This window comes from Chinchilla lanigera, unplaced genomic scaffold (assembly GCF_000276665.1).
Source record: "Chinchilla lanigera isolate Chin_1 unplaced genomic scaffold, ChiLan1.0 scaffold00066, whole genome shotgun sequence".
Lineage (NCBI taxonomy): Eukaryota > Metazoa > Chordata > Mammalia > Rodentia > Chinchillidae > Chinchilla > Chinchilla lanigera.
In genome coordinates, this window is record NW_004955467.1 from 3,363,464 (window position 1) to 3,384,749 (window position 21,286).

A 21,286-nucleotide genomic window follows, 5' to 3' on the forward strand; every position below is an offset into this window, starting at 1 on the left:
CTGTATACAAAAACACAATACAAGCATAGAGAGTAAAATGAAGGACTAGGATCAGAAAACTATTTGCAATAAAAGGTTAATGTTTTTCATGTTAAAAAAATTCTTGGGTATCACTTAAAAAGAAATATCATACTAAAGTGGACAAAAGACATGACAGAACATGATGGCAGTTAGCAAATAAGAAAGCACAAATGACTATTTGTAGTTAAAGTATTATACACACAGGACTGTTTTCCTTTTCAGAAAATTTAAGATAAATTATCAGCCAGGTATTACAGAAACAAGGGTTGAGAGTGGGATGCAAAATATTCCTTTCACATGAGGCCTGGAGAGTTTCTGTGAAGTTTACTTGAGAAGTAGTATGACCTCCATGTTTTGGAAGGTCACTCTCCAAGTCGTGCAGGGAATACTGTTGAAATCAGGAAGGAGGCAGCAATGCTACTAAGGAGCTCACTGCAACCATGCAGGCCAGAAATGAAGCAGTGGTAATATGAAGGCTGTGAGAACTGACTGGACAGCTAACCTACATCTGCACACTCTCCCAGCTAGTGTGCATATGACTGTGCACATGTGTGTACACAATCAGCATGATTTCCTGATGCTTTCAATATAGCACTTAAGAGATAATGAGAGGTCTTTAACGACTCCAAAGTTCTTGGCCTGAGCAACTAGCACGCTGAACTGACAGCAAGTGAGACAGGAGGACTGAGCAGATTTGAGCAGGAAAGATGGAAAGATGTTCTTGCAGAAATCCAAGAGCGACTCGAGTAGGCAATGGCATATACTGAGTACCTGGCTTTCTGGATCTCCTATCTTATTTTTTCTTCTAGTAACAGTTTCTGATGAAGAAACATGTCACTAGGATACCTCTTCTCTAACTGCTATTTGGTTTAACCCACACAGAGAATATTACCTATAGTTTACACCAAATCATTTTGGAATAACAATTAATGAAGAATAACTGTTAAAAACGTCCAAATGACAAAGATGAAACAAATGTATAATTTCATTTATTACTGTATGAAAAACCTAGCCTCTTGTTACAATTTTTGCATTGACATTAACATTAGCTTGATTACATCTGATCTCTTAATATTTAATTCAACTCATTTTATTACAATCTTAATGCTAATCCTTTCAAAGATGACTAATGTACCAAGTGTGCACAAGGAAAGTAATCATTATGTAACACAAATATGTACTAATAAAAAGTAAATCTGAAGAAAAAAAAATTTCCAGGAAAATTTGCATAAACAGTAGGATCATCTTCCTCTGTAAATCATAAAATATAAGTTCATTTTAAAATAATAGCTTTAATAAACAGCTTTAATGACAAAGGAACAAACTGATATTGTCTAGGCTCTTTTAACCATTGAGTGTATGTTCTCATTTGCTGACTACACTCTTGCACACTTATTCAAGTCATTCACTGTTACTTGTCAGGTACTGTGGATTAAAACAAATAAAATGTGCTCAGTTAGCCAAAGAGAGGCTCAGAGGCTAGAGTACTCAGATATGGAATAACACAATTAAAGTGCAACATAATAAGTGTTGTAGGGCTGGGGATTTAGCTCAGTGGCAAAGCGCCTGCCTGGCAAGCGCAAGGTCGTGAGTTTGGTTCCCGGTACCGGAGAAAAACCAAAAAAAAAAAAAAAGTGTTGTAACACAGAAATATACAAGGAGTTATGTGACTCTCAGAGGAAAATGTGTCAAAAACCAGACAAGGGTAAACCAAACCCTATGTAACTTCTAAGTTTATGAAAAGCAAAAACTAAACAAATATTGATTAAAACAACCTTAGTGTAGAAAGTTAAATAAATTAATATGGAAATGTTTTGTACTAATGACATAGTAATTCCTAATTACCATAATTTAATACATATTTTCAGTGTCTTCTATCTAGTCAGTAAAAATTATAAATGCATGTGCTGTCTGTCATTCCTTCACCAGATTACTTAAGTCTGAAGTATTCCTCAAATACCTAAGGGCTGAACTTCTTTTATAGACAATTACAATGCTAATGCTAATGTCACCCACTGGCAACTCAAGATGCTTTGTAGTGAAACATCAATGACACAACCAGAAATATTTCTTTGATCAATGAATTATTAAAAATAAATGCTGAATTTTTTACTATTACATTAAACTACACTGACAGTTTAGAAAGCAACTAAAAATTCCATGTTCAATTATTATTAAGATTTCAATTTAATAGAAATGATGTTAAAAATAAGAATGAAAATAACCATGACAATGAAAAAAGGATGACATGCTTAAAGTGATTAGATTTTTCTCTTCTTGTAAAAAGAACTATGGAATTGGTTGGCTGAATATCCAATTAAAGTTTTTTTAGAAAGTTCCTATGAACTTTAAAGACTAAGTTTAGAAAACAAAGATATTTATGGTATCATGTTTAATGTTTAGGTAGACATTTACGGGAAAAATGGGATAACTAGGGAAAGGATGATTAAGAAATCAGATTTCTTAATCATTTAGTTTAATCAATTTAAACATTTAATCATTTAATTTAATCAATTAAAATTATTTTAAATTTAAAGTTTAAATTTTAAACTTTAAATAAAGTTTAAAATGCATTAACTTTTAAAATATTAAAGTCAAGATATATACTAATATGGAATGACACAAAATGTAAATTAACTTTGGGATCTGGTTTTTTAATTTAACAGCTGTTTGACAAGTGCAAAATGGAAAACTGACCTCAAACAACTGCTTATAAATGAGATGATTAAGTCAAAGAATTTCACATAGAATGGTACAATATACATTGTAGTAACTCCTCACATGGGAATAGATAAATGCAGGCTGGAATTTTTATTGTCTTTGAAGGTGCTGATATTAAATGGACTTAAATTTCACAAAGAGTTCTGTGTTACTACTCTATCACAATTAATGGCACTTTCTGAAACATAGTGCCATCAGTAGAGAAGTAATTGTAAACACATTTGCAATTTCCAGGTGTTTCTTGAAGCAATTTTAAGTTGACCCTATTTGACTTTACCTTTTGAATGCTAAAGCAGTAATATCCTTTCACCGCCCCTTTTTAATAGTTAAAAATAATGAGTTCTTCTATGATATGGCTGGAAGTGACCAATCCATCTGAGACTAGCAGCTTAATCTATAAGCTAATATTCAGTGCCCAGGATGTCCAGGGCTTGCCTCTTTCTCTCAACTTACTATTTCCTTGTGCCTTACTTTTCTCAACATAAAAATAAGAAGAAAACAATTATATTCTACTATTTACTTATGAAGAATTCTCTTTTCAAAAGAAAGATCTTTCTTTTTTTGGTTGTTTTTGGTATGTGATAATATGAAAATTATACATCCTATTTCAAAAGCTAGACTGGGGGAGAGGATGGGACCCTAAAACAAATTCAACTCACTGATAAGATTTTGTTTGGTACACAGTGTTTGGGAAAAAATGGGCCAAATTTAAAATTATGAAATTTCATGAGATCCAAATGTTCAGCTGTTTTTTTTTTTTAAAAAAAGGAAGTTCTAGCAAACAGTGTGAATTTGCTGAAGCAGCCGCCACAGCAGCTGCCCCCCTGGCGTGGCCCTCTCTCTCCAAGCCTTCATGGCCACCACACAGCCTTCAGCATGCACCTCTGAGAAGGGCACCACTGCGGGGAGCTGAGCTAAACCCCTTTAGACCAGGAAACAACTTACTTAAAAAGAAAAAAACAAAACAAAATCCTCACTTTTGAAGATTATCTATAGTCACTCTCTAGCAAGACTGTTGTCTTTTTTTCATAATGCTGGGGATGGAACCCAAGGCCTCACACATGCCAGGCAAATGTTCTACCACTGAGCTACAACCTCAACCCAAAAGACTGTTTTCCATTCACAACTACAGTTCTAGGACATAGGCAGTATAAATAGGAGGCCCACAGACATGAATGGAGGGAATTCCCTCCTCAGCCCAGGAAGACCACAGTGACACATGAAGGCCAAGGTTTTCAGCTGTGGCTTCTATATCAGTGACCTCAGACGTCCTCCTCATGGATATGTTAGAGTATGCCCAGATATGCCTGAATGCCTTACCCCCTACCACAGTAGTAATTTTACATTATCTGTCTAGTTTTTTGATAGGTGCCTGTTTTTACCACTAAACAATAAGCAGCAGCAGTGTTCACTATTCATTATTCATTTAACTGTTGAGCTCCTGCTGTGACACAGACAAGGTTTCAGGCCGTGGGGGAGGAACAACACATAAAAGTGAGTTTCTGATCTCATGAAGCTGACATTCTAGTAGAGGAAAGCAGACAACAAAGATCATCAACAAAATATATGTCAAAGGGCAGTGACGGGTGCAGTGTGCTGGTGTGTCCGACATGCTTGAGAGGCCACATATGAGCAGAGAACTGAAGGGTGCTATGCGGACATCCATGAGAAAGTGGTGGGAACAAAAAGTGCCAATGACTCTTGACAGGCTGGGGATGGCAGGATGTGTGCCAGCTGGGCTGGGAGAGCAATGGTGCTGGGGGAGAACTGTGGCAGCCGAGGCTAAAAGATAAATGACAACGTTTTGTTTATACCAGGAACAGAACTCAGGACCTTGCACTTGCCAGGCAGGTGCTTGTGCTGCTGAACTATAGCCCCGGCCAATGACACCTTTTGAGGTAAGGTTTTATTCTTGGGTTTTATTCCATGTTGGCAAATTCATGCTCCTCTGACATAACTTTAATTCTATTTGTCCAATATCTTTACTTGCTCCTCATAGAAAGCACCAACGATTTTAACATGACTCACAATCCAGGGATTCCAAGCATCTCTTGTATCTTCTTCCTCAACTACACTGCTCCCTGCCCTTCCCACGTGCACATTCATGCCTCTATGGGAGCAGCACCTGTCTGGGAACAGTTCTTGTCACCTCCACCTCCTGTAACATTCTCCTCTGAAAATATTATTCATTCTACTTGGACGCACCAAGAACAGCAAACATATACAATCTACAAAAACTCCAAAGCCAACTTATTATTTCTTTATCAAGACCTGCTCCTAGTAATGGTCCTTCAGGGGGTTATAATCTTAATTACTTTGCTTGAATAGAAAGTAAATCTCCCTATCTCCTATCCACATTCAATAAATTTTATTCATAAGCAGTAATAATAACATTAACTTCATGATTACTAAGTACGAGGCTCTTGTCTTAGCACAGTAGAAATCTTTATATACTCTTAGGTTCAGTGGCTGGAGGTTTTGTGAATTAAACTGACAATAAACACATTAACAGGAGAAAAAGAAAGCAAATTTATTTATTTTTCATTTTATGTGCATGGAAGCATCATAGGAAGGAAGGACTATGCAAAAAAGTAGTGAAATTTATGAGCTTATAACAATTGCAATATACATGATGGCAGCTCAACAGAAAAAGACAGGAAAGGGAAAAGTCACTATGGAAGATCAGATGAATTTTGGGAGATATAAGTAGGACTTTAGGACAATCAATGGGAGATATGATCATCTGTGCCAGTATCTGTCTGGGTGTGTCGTTCACTTCCTCTGAGAGCTGAGAGTTGCTGCAGAGGCAAGCATTTATGGAAGTTGGGTTCTTTGGCAGGCTTTGCTTTTAGGAACAAAGGAGGTGCCGGAATTCAAATGTCCTGAGCTCCAAAGTCTTACCGCAAAGTAGCATATCCTGATCCCCTTCAGCACTAAATGTATCATTTTATCCCCTCAACAACTCATCTGTGCACAGATGAGAAAGCTCTGGTTCAGAGAGGTTAAGTAAACTACAGAAAGCCAGAGCAGGTGCAGCTTAGCAGGCAGGTGGTACGGCTCCTGACACAACCATTAGGTATCACTGAACATCTCCTGTGTGCCTGGCCCTGATTCATGTACTCTCTCTCTTGATACATGAATAAACAGACATGGTCCCTACCTTCACCAAGTTTAAAATCAAACAGAGAAGTTGACAATCAATCACCCAAAGGTATACTTACATATTGTGAAAAGCATTACGGAGGAATGCAGTATAGCATGATAACAAAGAGCTGACCAGGTTGCAGGAGGAGCGGGGGTAGAGAAGTCTTCTCTGAGAAGTAACACTATCACATTATCTGACTAATTTCCATCACTGCTGTCTGTATCCCACCCCAAGCAGCATGCCGGGCAGACAGCAAGAGCTTAGGGCAACAAAGGAGAACCCACAGAACCTGTGCTGCAGTGGGTTGTTTGTATCACTGAAACCTCTGAAGTTTGCCATCACTGGCTTAGAGGAGGTTTGCTCAATGAATGGCACTTTAGCTGAGATAAAGACAGATCCTTTAGTTCACACACAGCCAGTAGGAAGTGAGAGGCTGGAGAAGAAACATGCCAAGCAGAGTTTATAGGTCAGTGTCTGGATTTTCAACTCTAGCCTCAGAGGAAAAGAAAGCCATTATTTGTGTTAAAACAGCTTCAATGTTTTTAGCTTTAGCAATGCTTTAGCAAAGCACGAGGCCTTCATCACCTGCTTGTGGTACTTCTTTGGTTAAATCGCTCCCAATCTGTACCTTATTCTTCTGTTACACTGTCGTGTTTATGTACGAACAAAATTTCATAGCTCTAGGTCTCTACTCAAAATGTTCCCTCTGCCTGGGAAGTTTTCCTCTCACATGTACCTAACCTAAACATCCATCTAACCTTCTCACATGCTCTGGTCACCTCTCTGAGGTTTCCTGCCCTGCACATGGAGAAATGACCTCTCTGCCCCTTCCCTAGTACACCTAAGGCACTGCCCACATTCCAACACAGATCACTGTTCCACTGTACTTACTTTTATGTCTTCTTCCTCCACTAGGTTATGACATGCTTTGGAGGAGCTAACGAAGATAATCAATAAACGTACAAGGGTCCTTTCATAAAACAGCTTTCAAGAAAAGAGCAACACAGAATATTAGCACTTGCAGTTACTTAAGGCCATTTTGGTTTCTGGTCCCAGCCAAATCAGAATTACTTTCCAGCAGGCAGGTGAACATCACAAGGTTTCAGTAGTCTTCTCCCATCTCAGCAACTTTAACTTAAACTAAGCAGAATAAACAAAATTTTGTGCAAGTAAGAACTAGTTCAATCACATTTGCCTTTAAAGTCATTATAATATAAAGTCTTAAAGCCTGAATGTTCATGGAATACCTTAAAAAGGGTTATTATTTATGATATAATCTGACTTTCTTTAAGCCACGGGTATTTGAAATGCTGAGTATCTATCTATGAAAACTACAAGCTCTTTTTCCTCTTGGGGGAAAACACACTAGATTAAGAATTAAGGAATCATTCACAACTCTATGTTCAAGGTTAACTGTGTGCTTATTTAAATGAGCTACGCAACTATTCAATCAGTTGTTCACTCAACAGCAAGTAAAAATCAAGAGAGGAATCCAGGTTCTGAAAATTCTGTCCTTTACTGATATCCTAATTTATAAATCCCTGCACAATTTATAACTGACAATTTATAATTAATTCTCATTATTTAAATCAGTAGATATTAGTAACATTACAGGAATAATTTCTATATTATCTTCAGCTAGCTGTTTAAGGAAATTCTACACAGCCCTACTTAATCCTTCATAATTACTTCATCCAATGATAATATACACAAAAGCATTTTCTAGATCACTAATCATATTTTTGCTAAAAGCAATATCAAAGCAATCATAACTCTATTCAGATACAATAATAAAAGTGTTAGACTATCACATTAGACTTTCACTTCAGTGGTAGTTTTCCTTTTTTATAGGCTAGCAGTTATATACCTTCTAATACTAAGGAAACTCTAGAATAAAAGCTAAAGCTGCATATTAGTAGTTCAAACTTACTCAGTATATTTTAAGATATAAGGATTCTCTAGGTTACAAGTGTACATAAATCGTATTAACTACCCAAATTTCTCTTTTGTTCTATCCTATCTCTACATTCCATCATTGAAATCCTTTAGAATTTCTTTGTTCCCCCTGTGATCACTGCTTCCGGGAGAAATCTGGCATAGGATCTGAAGGAAATGCCAGAGTGAAAATTTCCTTAAGATTAATCACACAGGTAAGTAATTTCCCCTTCTTGCCAAATAACATTTTCTAAAACTTCCTAGAAAATTGATAAGACAGGACTGGGTCATCATGAAAATGTGAATTTTAGGATTTACTTAATCACATAGAAATTTTAAAGGTCTAAGAGCTTGCCTAAAACACTGCGGTGCTCCATTATTAGTTAGAAATACAACAGAAAGTTCTCAACAATTAACCTGGGTTAAAGATGCACAGACAGAACAAATAACATCTGCTCCACTGTCCATCTCCCTACTCTCCAACACCTCAATGCACATTCTTTTCAGCTCTTCTGGAGCTCAGTGTGCAATTCAGAATCATCTAGTGACTTCACTTTTGCAATATAAAAACATATCATGGCATCAACAGATTTCAAGTATTAAACCTTAAAAAGGAGTTGTCAATAAAGTAAGGAGAGTAGGTAGAAGATAAGCAAACAATACAGTCTTCCAGGGATCAGCACACAGCACTGTAGACTTTTCAATCAGTGTCATCAGTCAACCCAGAGTCAATCTCACCCAGAAAACAAGGAGCGGAGTCTGTGGTTCAGGGCAGAGAACAAGGACTAACGGAATTCAGAACAAACTATCGGGACAGTCAAAGTAGAACTGGAGATTAGAAAAGAGAAAAGAAAGAAACAATTTGGAAAAAACCTCAGCTTGACCTCTGCTAGGTGGGAGTGGCAGAGGGATACTCTCAAAAGGAAGTAAGGCTCCAAGCCATCCAAATCAGATTTAACCACACTATACCACCCCGAGACAGAAGCCAAGAACTCTAACTTCCAGAATTTATGCTGGTGTCATTCCCATTCCATCTCAGTTAAATGTCTGCTTTTACGATTTATCAGTCTTTTCCAACAGTATTTCTTGGTTTAGCAGAACTATACATATAATTCCACAAAGCTTACCAAATGGTAGAAAATCAGTAATGGCTGCTGGTTCTAAATCATCACATCTTCAAATATTAAGAATGAACATACTTGAAATCAATATATACATATATTCATACACACATATTACAGTTTTTAAGTCCATGTTGAACATCTCTAATTTGAAAATCAAAACTCAAAAATACTCCAAAATTCAAAACTTTCTGACAGTCAACATGACACCAGAAGTACAATCCTACCCTTGACTTCACATGACAGGTCAGTCAAAATGCAAATCGGTATAAGATACAAATGAAACATAAATAAATTTAATGTTTGATTTGGGTCCCATTCCCAAGATATTTTATTATGCATATGCAAATATCCCAAATCCTGAAAATATCTGAAATCCAAAACACTGCTGGTCCCAAGTATATCAAATAAAGAATACAACCCCAATCTCGTAGTACACTGAGGAACATAAACATTTTCTCTTCCCATTCTCTGTGAAGACTCTTAACTGGGGATAATGGGAAGATAATCAGATTCTCAAAGTATGAAGACATAGCCAGAAAAAGAGCACACTTTGTATCATTAAGAACAATAACAGCTAATGATAAAGAGCATTTAATATGACCAGGGCACTAGACGCTTTAAATGTTTCCAATCTCACTGGTGGCATATACATGACCATGACTGCTATGGCAACTTCACTTCTAGCACATGGTAATAAGGACATCAGCATTTCACTTGGCGGCAGGGAGACTCATAAATGGTAAAATACTGATTCCAAGGTGTTGACTGAGCTAGGAAATGTCAGTTAAAAAGTCAAAGGAGTGAACTACGTGCACAAGTTCCAGGCCCATTTGATCATTTTCAGATGTGTAATTAATGGTTCCATTAAACTTTATCTTATTCTTGTGAAACACTGAAACAATGCCACCTCACAGTCACTATAAGAAGCAATAAGATAGCCAGTTCATATGGTATGTAAATTATTTTAAAAATCTACAAACATTATGTTCAAATTATTATCATCTCTGCATTTGTTGGCAAAAACCTCACCTGGAGTTATTTTGGTTATGAATACCAATGCCAAAGTCACTCCACTTAGATGGATTGTTTTGGAGAGGGGAATCAAATGCAATTTGGGAACTATTTCGGGTTATATAAATTCAGGAAAAAAGACTGCACTTAAAATACATTTTCTTTTTGACGTTGTTCAGTAATGCTCACCATTTTCCTTATATATAAAAACCATATTTAGTTGAAGACTCTGTCTCAAATGGTATTCAAGGACTCTCTATGCAAACCTGATCTAGCGCAGTAGCTAATTTGAATCATCTGAATAAGCCATGAGTTATGAACTTCAGAGGCCACTGAATGAATGCAAGTTGCCCACCAGTTAAAACATCAAAGTCAAACAAATCACAACACTCAAAAGAAAATATGTATTTCTCATATTGATTTTTCTTACACATATGATGTTCAATAACTCACATTCTGGTATTCACTAATAAGTCTTATTCTCTTAGCATCTAACACCAAATTTAATAACTGCTTTTGTCCAACATGGAAGATGAAAGTCGATTCTTATTGCTCCAGGCAGGAACAGTCAAAACAAAAGGAACATCAGAGAAAAGGAAATCGGAGAGAGAAGCATTAGATATTAATCTCATATTCACTGGAAAAACAGAACTATCTTTACCTGTTTCTCCTTTCAGAGCTTAAAAGGCTGTGAATTTTCTTTTGCCCTAACCACCTTATAATTCAGAGTTCTTTATGCAAAGCCCTTCTTTTTTTTTTTTTTTTTTTTACCTTATTTCAGCCATGAAAGTCTCTCAAGTTTTGTCAGCAAACAAAAAACACGTCTCTTCTTGACTCTATTTTATTCACACCTCTTAATCTCTTTCATGTCCTTTCAGAAGAAGTCTTTAACATTCAGATACACTAGATCCCAAAGATAACATATCCTTATCAGATTTACCCTTCTAATTATAGTCTACCTCTGAGATCTGAAATTCTACTTATGTTTTATGCCTTTCTTATAATCTTCTCTAAAATAAAGTCTCTAAGAACATCAATGGCCCTTTTGAGAGCTAGGTCTAACCTATGAACTAATTCATCATTTACCTGATCTTTCCAAAGAGCCAGTTTTCTGAAATCCTATGAATGTAGACTCAAACAAATAATGTATATAAAGCACTCAGAACACTGCGCCATGACTTGGAACATAGCAAGTGCGAAACAAGCATCAGCCATAATTATCATACTAGTGCCTCTTGCTGCTTTCTCCCTTCCTCTCCCTCACATATATTCCTGGCTTACTCCTGTGCTGCGGGCAGAGGGTATGGATGTTCCAGAAACCTAAGTCATAACCATCAGTTTCAAGAAAGCTAAGAGTTCTTTAGAGAAAAGATAGGAATGAATAATTACATTGCAATACCACAAATGCTTATTATCCATACTCAGAGAATGATGCATTGGAAGTACTGTACATGGCCAAAGAAAGAATACTATTCTTCCAGAGTGCAGAACTACGACCAATAGGCTGAAGTTACGATGAGCTAGACTTCAACTAGTATGGGAAAGAGAGTTCTAAGCATCTCTGCTGTCCACTATGTCAACCACAGTAATCAGAAGACAACCTGCATTAAAAAGTCATCGAAACTCTAGAACAAAAGTCATTGAAATTCTAGAACAATCTACTAGTGGCAGAATAATAATGGACATGAAATATTTTTAAGGCTGTGTATGTAAAACACAATTAGCCATGACAGTGGACAGACGTACTTACAAAAAGAGTTAAGCTGATGAGTCAGGTGATGTAGGCTGTGCTCAGGAAATCTCTAATTGACCAGAAGACACACTCGTGAATAGAAAAGGTAGAATCCAAGCAGAGATCTTTTAATACAAAGGTATTACTATATCTTATTTACAGTGAAAGACAGCAGATATAAATGGGTGATAAATATGGTAGTAAGACCAAATAATTCCTTGCTCAAAATGGGGCACTTGTGAACAAAAGGGGCATTCTTAGTAATTATACCAACAACACATGCATAAAGCAGGACATATGAGCACCCCAGCTATCACTGGATAGTTACAAGAAGAAATGTGAGCCAGGAATTACCTGAAGCAGAAATTGTAGCCAGGATCTTGAGTAAAGATCTCAGAATGAAATCAAGAGTAGAAATTACTAAAGCAGTGGTTCTTAACTCGGGGGGAGGGTGGTAATTTTGGGCCCCAGGGAATATTTGGCAATGTACAAAGACATTTTCAGTTGTCACAGCTGGGGGCAGGGCTGCTACTGATATCCAGTAAGTACAGGCTGAGGATGCTGGAAAATATCCTACACTGCACAGGCCAGCTCATATAAAAGTTTGAACTGGTAGGAGTGCTGAGGTTGGAAAACCCTGTATTAAAAATGAAAAGATCTGTTGCATAAACGTAAGAAACAGCTGCACTACAGAAAAAAATTAAAAGACAAACTACAGAAAATGTTACCATTCTGTATGACCAAGAGTTAATAATCCAGTCTCCATACAGCAAGAACACTGCAAAGGCCAGCATCCCAACAACGAAACGGGCAAATGTGCCGGCAAAGACAGCACACGATGGTTAGGAAGCACTTCCTAGGTAATCGAAGCAACCTGAAGTGAAGGACACTGCTGATATGACCTGTGAGCTTGGCCATCTTTTCCTAACTCATGAGTTGGGGATGAGCACTCCCACAAGTTGCCAAGCAGAATAATACAATTTAAAACCAATGGCTGGAAGGGACCTTGGCTATCCTTAAAAGAGATGTCACTTGTAAAAGTTTAACCTTTTATTTTGACAATGACATAGCTTTGGACACAATCAAATGCTTTGAGGAATCCCTTAAAAGAAATAATTATGAATGTGTAAAACATTTAACTACAAGAATTTTAGCTCAACATTGTTTACTTGTGAAAATAAAAAAAATCCAAATTCCTAAAATGTCAAATAAGGAGAAACTGATTAAATGTAAGTCCATAACAACTCTTAAAATAAGGCTATCCCAAAGACTGATGTGGAAAGGGTAACCATGATATATTTTTAAGTGAAAAAAGATACAAACACTACATGAATCGTTTCTGTGAGAAATTTATGTGAATTTCTATATTTAAAAATGTGTGTGAAAAGTTGATAATATAAAATAAAATCTTAATGTAGATCTACTTGATTTGCAGAGATTTTTCTTTTTCCTCTGCTGATGTAGGGAAAAGTAAAGTAAAAACTGTTATGATTATGTTTGCCCATCTATATTTTCTCACTGATTTGGAATGAAAACACTATTTGCATAATGAACCTTTTAATTACTGCCTTTAAAAAATTCAATGGTGAAACAATATATTTTACAAACAGAAATAATGTCACCTATGTCACAGAGTTGTAAAATTTAAGGGACAAATTGTGTAAATATGCTCCAGAAACATTACCACACGGTATGAGTATAAGAAATTAATTATTTGTTAAGATCACACACTCCCAAGTCAAGCCAGCATCACATGTGCTTTGTCAGGCAGTCTTCCTCCCAGCCATTTCCTTCCTGGTATTTGTCTTTAAAACGCCAATTAGAAATCCATGCAGTTACAGAAGCCCAAAGTTAAAACAACAGAAAATTTTGGAGAAAATTGAGGCAGGACCACAAAGTGAAATGGCACATTATCACTGAAATTTATCCCACAGAAATGTACTTAACGACAAATGAATGCATCAATTACTTTAGTTCACTGAACAGAAAGATCTGCGTTACTGTTTCTTTCTTGTAAGAATTTGTTTTATGTCTTGCACTCTGAATAACTACTTTGACAATAATGATGCACAGTGTATTAACTACTATTATTTGACTATAAAATTTTGTTTTATTGTTTCATAATATTTAAAACTATCTTTATCCACCGGGGGTATGTTCCAAGACCTCCAGTAGACACCTGAAAACTAGTATACATAGAATGTATAATGTATAAACCCCATGCATATATACTTTTCCTATAAATACATATGATTAATAGCAATAATAATTATTATTGGTAATGAGAGTATACTATAACAAATACAATGATCCTGAGCTGGGCGTGGTGGTGCACACTTGTAATCCCAGCACTTGGGAGGCTCAGGCAGGAGGATCATTGTGAGTTTGAGGAATTCAAAGTGAGCTCAAGGCCAGCTTGAACTGCACAGTGAGACCCTGTCTCAAAAAGAAAAAAAAAAAAAGGAAAAGAAAAAAGAAAAATACAATGACCCTGACATTATACTATAATAAAAATTACTTAAAACCTATGAAATGCTTATTTCCAGAATTTTCCATTTAGTATTTCTGAATTGTAGCTGATCATGGGTAACAGAAACATGGAATGTGAAACTTGGATGGTGGTGCGCAGACTACTACACAACTGACCTAACTAAAATGATCCTTGTCCTAGCTAAGGATTACATGGTCTGCTACGTCACATACTCAAATAATTTTTATAATAATCTGATAATTTTTATCTTTTTAAAATTCTTAATTCATTCCACTTGAATCTATTCTGGCATTCAGTTTGTCACTTTTGCTAAGGAACGGAGCAGTCAAAGCCATCCATAACATTTTATCTTTCAGTTGCTAAATTAAAAACATTTTATGGATTGCTTTCATCCTTGAAGCCATACTTGTCTTTAAACTACACTATGGTTTTGAATAAAACATGTATATACATTATAAAACATGCATGTAATTTACTTTTACATTTCAATGCTAGTGGTTCCTTATATGTATCTCTTTATGAACAAGTCACTACTTCATAAATCAGAAGCTGAATCTCATTTTCTCTGCTTAAAACAAAAGTAAGAATTGCTTTTCAAGCCTTTATTTTTTCTGCTTTCACAAGAGAGATCACAGAACTTGGATACAAAGAAGAAAGGCTCAGTAAATTAGTAACAGCTCAAATAAAGTACATAAAAATACATATAATGCCACTGAATCTTTTTATAAACATGAATAGAAGGAAACGTCACTCACAGAACCCTACTAGAAAGAAGCTGAAGGACTTCTACACAGACCAACCACATATATCCAACCACACATGCACTCTTTCATACGAGCAAGAGCATTCTACAAAAAAGCAAAGAATCTTTCTTTTTCACAAAAACTATTTATCTGATATTCAAAAATTTAGTTAATGTCTTATACTCTGAGTAACTACTCTGAAGATGACACAGTGTATTCACCTGTTGTTATTCTCTCATATTTTCATTAAATAAAAAGATAATAAAAATTTATGTAAATCACTATTGCCTGGTGTTCTCTACACTGCTTACTAATTTAAATGGTCATACATTATTATGAGTTTATGAGACTGCCCATCAATACTAGAATTAAATTATTTTCAATATACTATTGAAAAAATGTCACATGGGAAGCTAATAGTCCCTGTCATAGCTTAGTTATAGCATGTCCTCACTGGCCTCACATTCAGGGTAGGGTTTTGGAAGAAGACTGGATGACGGGGCTACGCCTGACTTCTTGTTAGGAAGCTGGGCCCGATGAAAGGTGGGTCCCTGGGGCTGTGACCCAGAAGAGAGAACGTCCCTTCCCAGCTCCTCTCTTCACTTCTGCCTTCTGGCCACTGTGAAGTGAGTAGTTTTGTCTGCCATGGCCCTCTGCTGTGACATTTCTACCTTGAAGCTGCTTTAGCATGGATACAATCTACTGATTACTTAAATTCTGAGCCAGAATAAACCTTGCTTTCAGTTATGGGAGTCAGGTATTTTGTTGTAGCAACAAGAAAATGACTAAGACAGCACCCAGCAATGGAACTGGAATTCTACTACACAAGGACCTTTCTCTAAGTACCGTGATGCTTCCAAATGAAATGAGAATCCAAGACAAGGGGCGGAAACAATATGATGGATGCAAGATGATGATGGGATTCATTTGTGCAATGACCTCACAACACTCACAGTGCTGTGGGGGACGAGTGACACCCGAAGGAAGAAGGTGACAAAGCGTCCCAGTGGGAGAAGAGGAGAGCTGTACAAGGGGGATGTGGAGCAGAGCTAGAACACAAACTGCGAAGGAAATAGTAGTGCAGACACTGCAATTTTTTTGATACCAAAAAGAATTCCATGAGGTATTCTGCGGCTTTCCTTAGTGGTTTCAAAATTTAGAACGCAAGCAGTCATCTAAACGCATGGCCCTTTCAAAATGTCTAAAACCCAGGCCTATGTTCAGTTCCTATCAATTTCTGCCTACACATAAATCAATCCATTTTTTTTCCTCAATACTTTCTTGCTAGAACTGACAAGTTTTCTTCATGAGAAATTCTTGAGCTACTTGTTTATTTGAGTAGATGGGGGCAGGTAAATGTAACACCAATTCAAGGCAATCTTATTATTTATGTTTTAGGGTTTCTAAAATATTTGAATCCTTGCAGTTGTTTTTTATCTCCCTGAAACTCCATACTTTCACTTTAAATATTTTTTTTGAATGTAGGTAATTTACATAGGATATAGCAATTAGTATATCCAGGATAAACATGTCTCCTAAATTTAGAAAAAAAAGAATGAAAACTGAAGTGTGCCTGCTTAGTCTCCTGATCCAGATCTATAACAAGGGTAAGAATTTAAATTTTAAAACCAGACACAAAATAGCCAAATAAACAACTTTCTCTTAAATTCTATAACTGGTGGGACTATTTGAATCTCACTACAAGATTCTTCTGACAGTTAAAATAACTTAGCAAGAGCATGTTTCAAAATAAAATCAAAAGGGATGGGGGGTAGTTCAGTGGTTGAGTGCATACCTAATATATACAAGGCCCTAGGTTCAAATCCCAGTATAACCAAAAAACAAAGTTTTTTCTAAATCCCTATTTAAAATAAATACAAATACCTGATGGGTTTAATCCACCAAAAAGTAAAAAAAAAACTTTTTTAACCCCTATTTGAAATAGACAAAACCTTCTCTAAATATCTGATAATTCATTATAGAAACAGAATGATTTTAGGCATTATCAAATTAAATTCCCTTATTTTGCAGACTAGCTACTTGTATATTCACTCAGCCAAGCTGTTTTCCTGCTAGTAACTTGAATTCCTGTTTAAAAGTATGCCAACTCCTCTTGGGTGTTCTGGTGATGAAAATGATTTTCCTTAAGTGTTAGCCAAGACATTTTCAGTATATATCTTATGAAAAAACCACAACATTAAGGACACACCACAGTGACCAGGCAGAGGAAAAAACTAGGACAGAATTATTTGGATGTTTAAAATAACAAGGAAAAAAAGGGTCCATTAAAAGAAATACGCTAGTTGGGAATGGTGGTGCACCCTGTAATCCCAGCACTCAGGAGGCTGAGGCAGGAGGGTCAAGGCCAGCCTGAACTACAAAGTAAGACCCTGTATCAGAAAAAAAAGCTAATTAATTTTTCAATCTATTGTAATTTGGCTCCATCTATAAAATTAACCAAAGTATCACATTTCTGATTTCTTTTTTAAAAGCTGGATAGGTCCTCTAAAGTACTTTTATTTTTGTTTTTGAGACAGGATTGCACTATACACATCAGGCTGGGCTTGAACTCACTCTGTAGGTCAGGCAAGCCTCGACAAACTCGTGATGATCCTCTTGCCTCAGCCTCCTGATTGCTGGGATTATAGGTGTGCACCACGATGCCTGGCTCTTTTGGTATAGTTCTGATTTAAAATGCAAATAAGTCAAACCAAGAAAGAATAGCACATTAATAGTCATGAGTTCCAGGGCATATACCTGAAATAAAGATACTACTAAGTAGAAAGTCTGGCCGTTCTAAAAGACTATTTAACCCATGAACCTTGGTCATTTGAAATATACAGTCCCATGTTCTGCTCATTCATTTGAACCTGTTTGAAAACCATTTATCTTTGGGCTCAGTATGCAGCTCAGCAGTAGAACCCTTGCTGCCTAGCATAGCAAGGCCCTGGGTTCAATCTCCAGTAACACATACACACACACACACACACACACAGAGAGAAAGAGAGAAAGGGAGAGAGAAAGAGAGAAAGAGAGAAAGAGAGAGGGAAAGAGAGAAAGAAAGAAGGAAGGAAGGAAGGAAATAAAGAAAGAAAGAAAAGAAAGAAAGAAATAAAAGAAAGCAAGAAAAAAGAAACTATTCTCTTCAAAACTTGAAAGACAAATCAGTTACATAACTCACAAATCTTCACAGGGCACACAGTGCTATAAGTTCCTGGAGCTTCTCCGTCTTGGAAGGTTTTTAAGAACGTGGCCATCCCACCCTCCAGGAAAAACTGCCCACAGCACAATCTAGGTGAGAAACTGACCTGATTGATGGAGTTGGCAGCACAGGATGCCAGGCCTGTTCCAAGAGAAGCAAGCAGGAAACAGGGCCAGTCGAAAGGACCTGGAGCCAAGGCAAATCCAGCTGAAGTGGTACTTACAACTAGAGCTGCAATAGAGACACAGAGCAGACACAGTGTTACCAGCAGGATCCTCAACTGCACAGCCAAAACGATAAAGAAGCCAATGTCCTTACGAACCAGTCAATGGTATTCAGAACACAAACTACAAGCGAATCTTTCATTTAAAAAAATCCATACTTTTTCATGATAAAAATCTTACATGTTATATGTATTACAGAAAAATGTTAATTTTCTTTTAACTCCATCATACTCACGAGTAGAAAATAAAATGGGTCTTCCAGAGTCATTCATCTATTTGTTCATTCCACATTTACTGAATACCAATATTCACAATCACCTCACCTAACTCATAGCGGATCTCATCTAAGTCTAGGGAGGAGACCCTGTAAGGGATAAAAGTGTCTACAGTCTCATTCGCACTCTTGCTCTGGGATGGATTCACAGGGAGATAATGAACATATATTAATAAGTATAAGACATGGTAGCAAACAGCAAGGGTCTTAATTCTGTGACAAACTTCAGACAAGGGTAACACAGAGCTTGCCTATAACAGATGATGGTTTTAGGGGCATACGAGGCAGATATTAATTGTACAGTGACTGATAGGAATCAGAGGAAGAGTAAATACAGAAGCAAAGCCATGTAATTCAAACATACACCAAGTCTATTTCTTTTTTGTAGCCTCTGTCACTTCCTTCCTGGGGTTTATAGAAGTTGACATGGCCAGAAATTATCTAAGGAAGATACTGATACAAGGCATCAGGAATTCATGGGGCAATGTTCAGCATGGCGAGCTAAGCTGAGAAAGATTTAAGATGACACTGAAGCTGGACCTTTAGGAGGGTACGGAAAGAAAGGAAGGGAATGGTAGAGTAAGCAACACAACAAGTAGATACATGATTCTAAAACCAGGCACAAGGGCAAGGAAGAAGAATGGCAAGACTGCTACTATTGATTAAGTATATGTGAAAGACTCACAAATCAAAAAGCTGAAAGCATTTCTGATTCTCTCCTTCCTCATGCTCAATATTCCATTCATTACAAAATATTACCAATTTCACCTCCGTGTTGTGTTTCAAACCTATCACTACTGCCACCAGCTAGTTCAGGGCTCCTAACCAGGTTCAACTTTGCTTTGCAGGGGACGTGTCGCAATGTCTGGAGACAGTTTTGATTGTCACAAATGGAGAGGACAGAGCTATTTTCTTCTAATAGGGAAAAGCACGGTATGCTTCTTAACATTCTGATGTGTAAGAGATAACAGACAACCTACGGACAGAATTTTCTGGCCTACGATATCAAGAATGCTGAAATTAAGAAGTCTTGATATAGGCTATGCCCTTACCTTTTCCCTACCTTGTCTCCTTGTTTCCACCCTGTCACGCTGCTTCTCGCTAGAGAGGTATTCTAAAAATATTAACAGATGACACTGTTTCATTGCTTAGAAAATCTCTTGATACCACACCAGGGATAAAACTCTTTACCACGCCAATGAGTGCAACTCATACCTCCTCTTAGCTCACACGCTGTTCTCCAATCACAAAAGCCTTCTGCTGCTCATTGAGCATGCAAAGTCTTTTCTAGCCTCTGACTCTTATCCTCTGCATTTCATCTAAGAGAGAAATTATTACTTAGAACTTTCTTGATCATGTCATCTAAAGCAGTTGTCCAAGACTACCTTACTCATATCACCTTTTTGTTTTCTTCAACACACAAATCAGGTTCTGGTTCCTCAGAGGAATACAAGATCCATGAAGGCAGCAGCTCTGTCTTACAGTGCACTGCTAAATTTTCAGGGCTACCACCATTCCAGGCACACAGTGGAATTTATTGAAGGATGGGGAGGAAGAGTAGCAGCCACCAGATTTAGAATATTCAGCTGAGGAGTTTGTTCTTTGTTTTGTGGTCAGCAGAGTCTCTGACTATCCAATACAAGAAAATGACCTGAGTCAGAGTTCAGCCTGCTGGCAACAAGCACCACAACCTACGGGGGCAGAGTTTTGCAAGAGACACAATCGGTGAGGCTGTACCACTAACTCACTGTGAATAGCAGACAGGGAACTGCAGTTAAAGGGCTACTTTGATTACAGAATTATTAGGACCTTGCAAATGTGAGAGATAAGAAGACAAAACAACAACAATGAAAAGCAATTAAAGGGAAAGCACTAGACTTAGATGACATGCAGAGTAATTAAAAACACTAACAGGAATAAAGAAGTCAAGGAAGAGGTAATGATACTGGTTGGTCTCAGAAAGCTGCTGGTTCTGAGAAACCATGGAATATCATGGTAGAAATAGTCAGAAAGTGAGGCAGAAAGCTCTGAATTCCCTTACCTAAGGCTGAACCTAAGGGGACAGAGGAGATTATCAGTGGGCAGCAAGAATAGCAGGGAGAAGTGTATGAGTGATGTCGTGTCTTTAAAGAGGAAGAACAGAATAAGAGAAATAGACTAAGAATATTTGGGGATAAGAATCATGAGGTTGAGGAAGCATGGATGTCCATTAATCACAGGAGGTGCCACAGGAAGAAAATCAATGGCGCACCACTAATGATATCAATTGGCATTTTGACTTGGATATGATATCCCCTTCCAGAAGGCTCATCTTCTTGGTTGTGTTTGACAATAGTTTGCAAGATGACTCATATATGTAAAGAGATTACTCTTTGTACCTCACCACTGCTCTACTTATGACAACTATACCTGAAAGAATCAACTTATAAAGAAAAAAGGGTTTTTTTTTGGCTTAGTTTTAAAGGTTTTAATCCCACTGCTTCTGGGCCTGGAACAATATAGACAATCATGGCAGAAGTGTGCAGCAGAGCAAAACTACTCATCTCAGGGATGGGACACAAGAGAGAAAGAAATGGAAAGGACCAAGGCTCTGTAATTCCCTCCAAGGGCACACTCTCCATGACCCACAGACCTCCCAGCAGGCCCCATCTCTTAAAAGTCCC

General features: G+C 37.2%; 1 protein-coding gene across 1 annotated transcript in view; it reads right to left on the minus strand.

Moving 5' to 3' along the window:
• Nucleotides 1-21,286, minus strand: part of LOC102022268 (protoheme IX farnesyltransferase, mitochondrial) — a 121,579-nt gene that overhangs the window by 69,264 nt on the left and 31,029 nt on the right. Inside the window, exon 4 of the mRNA XM_005399336.2 lies at nt 18,232-18,356. Within this exon, the coding sequence (XP_005399393.1) occupies nt 18,232-18,356 (125 nt within the window). The remainder of the gene's footprint in view (nt 1-18,231; nt 18,357-21,286) is intronic.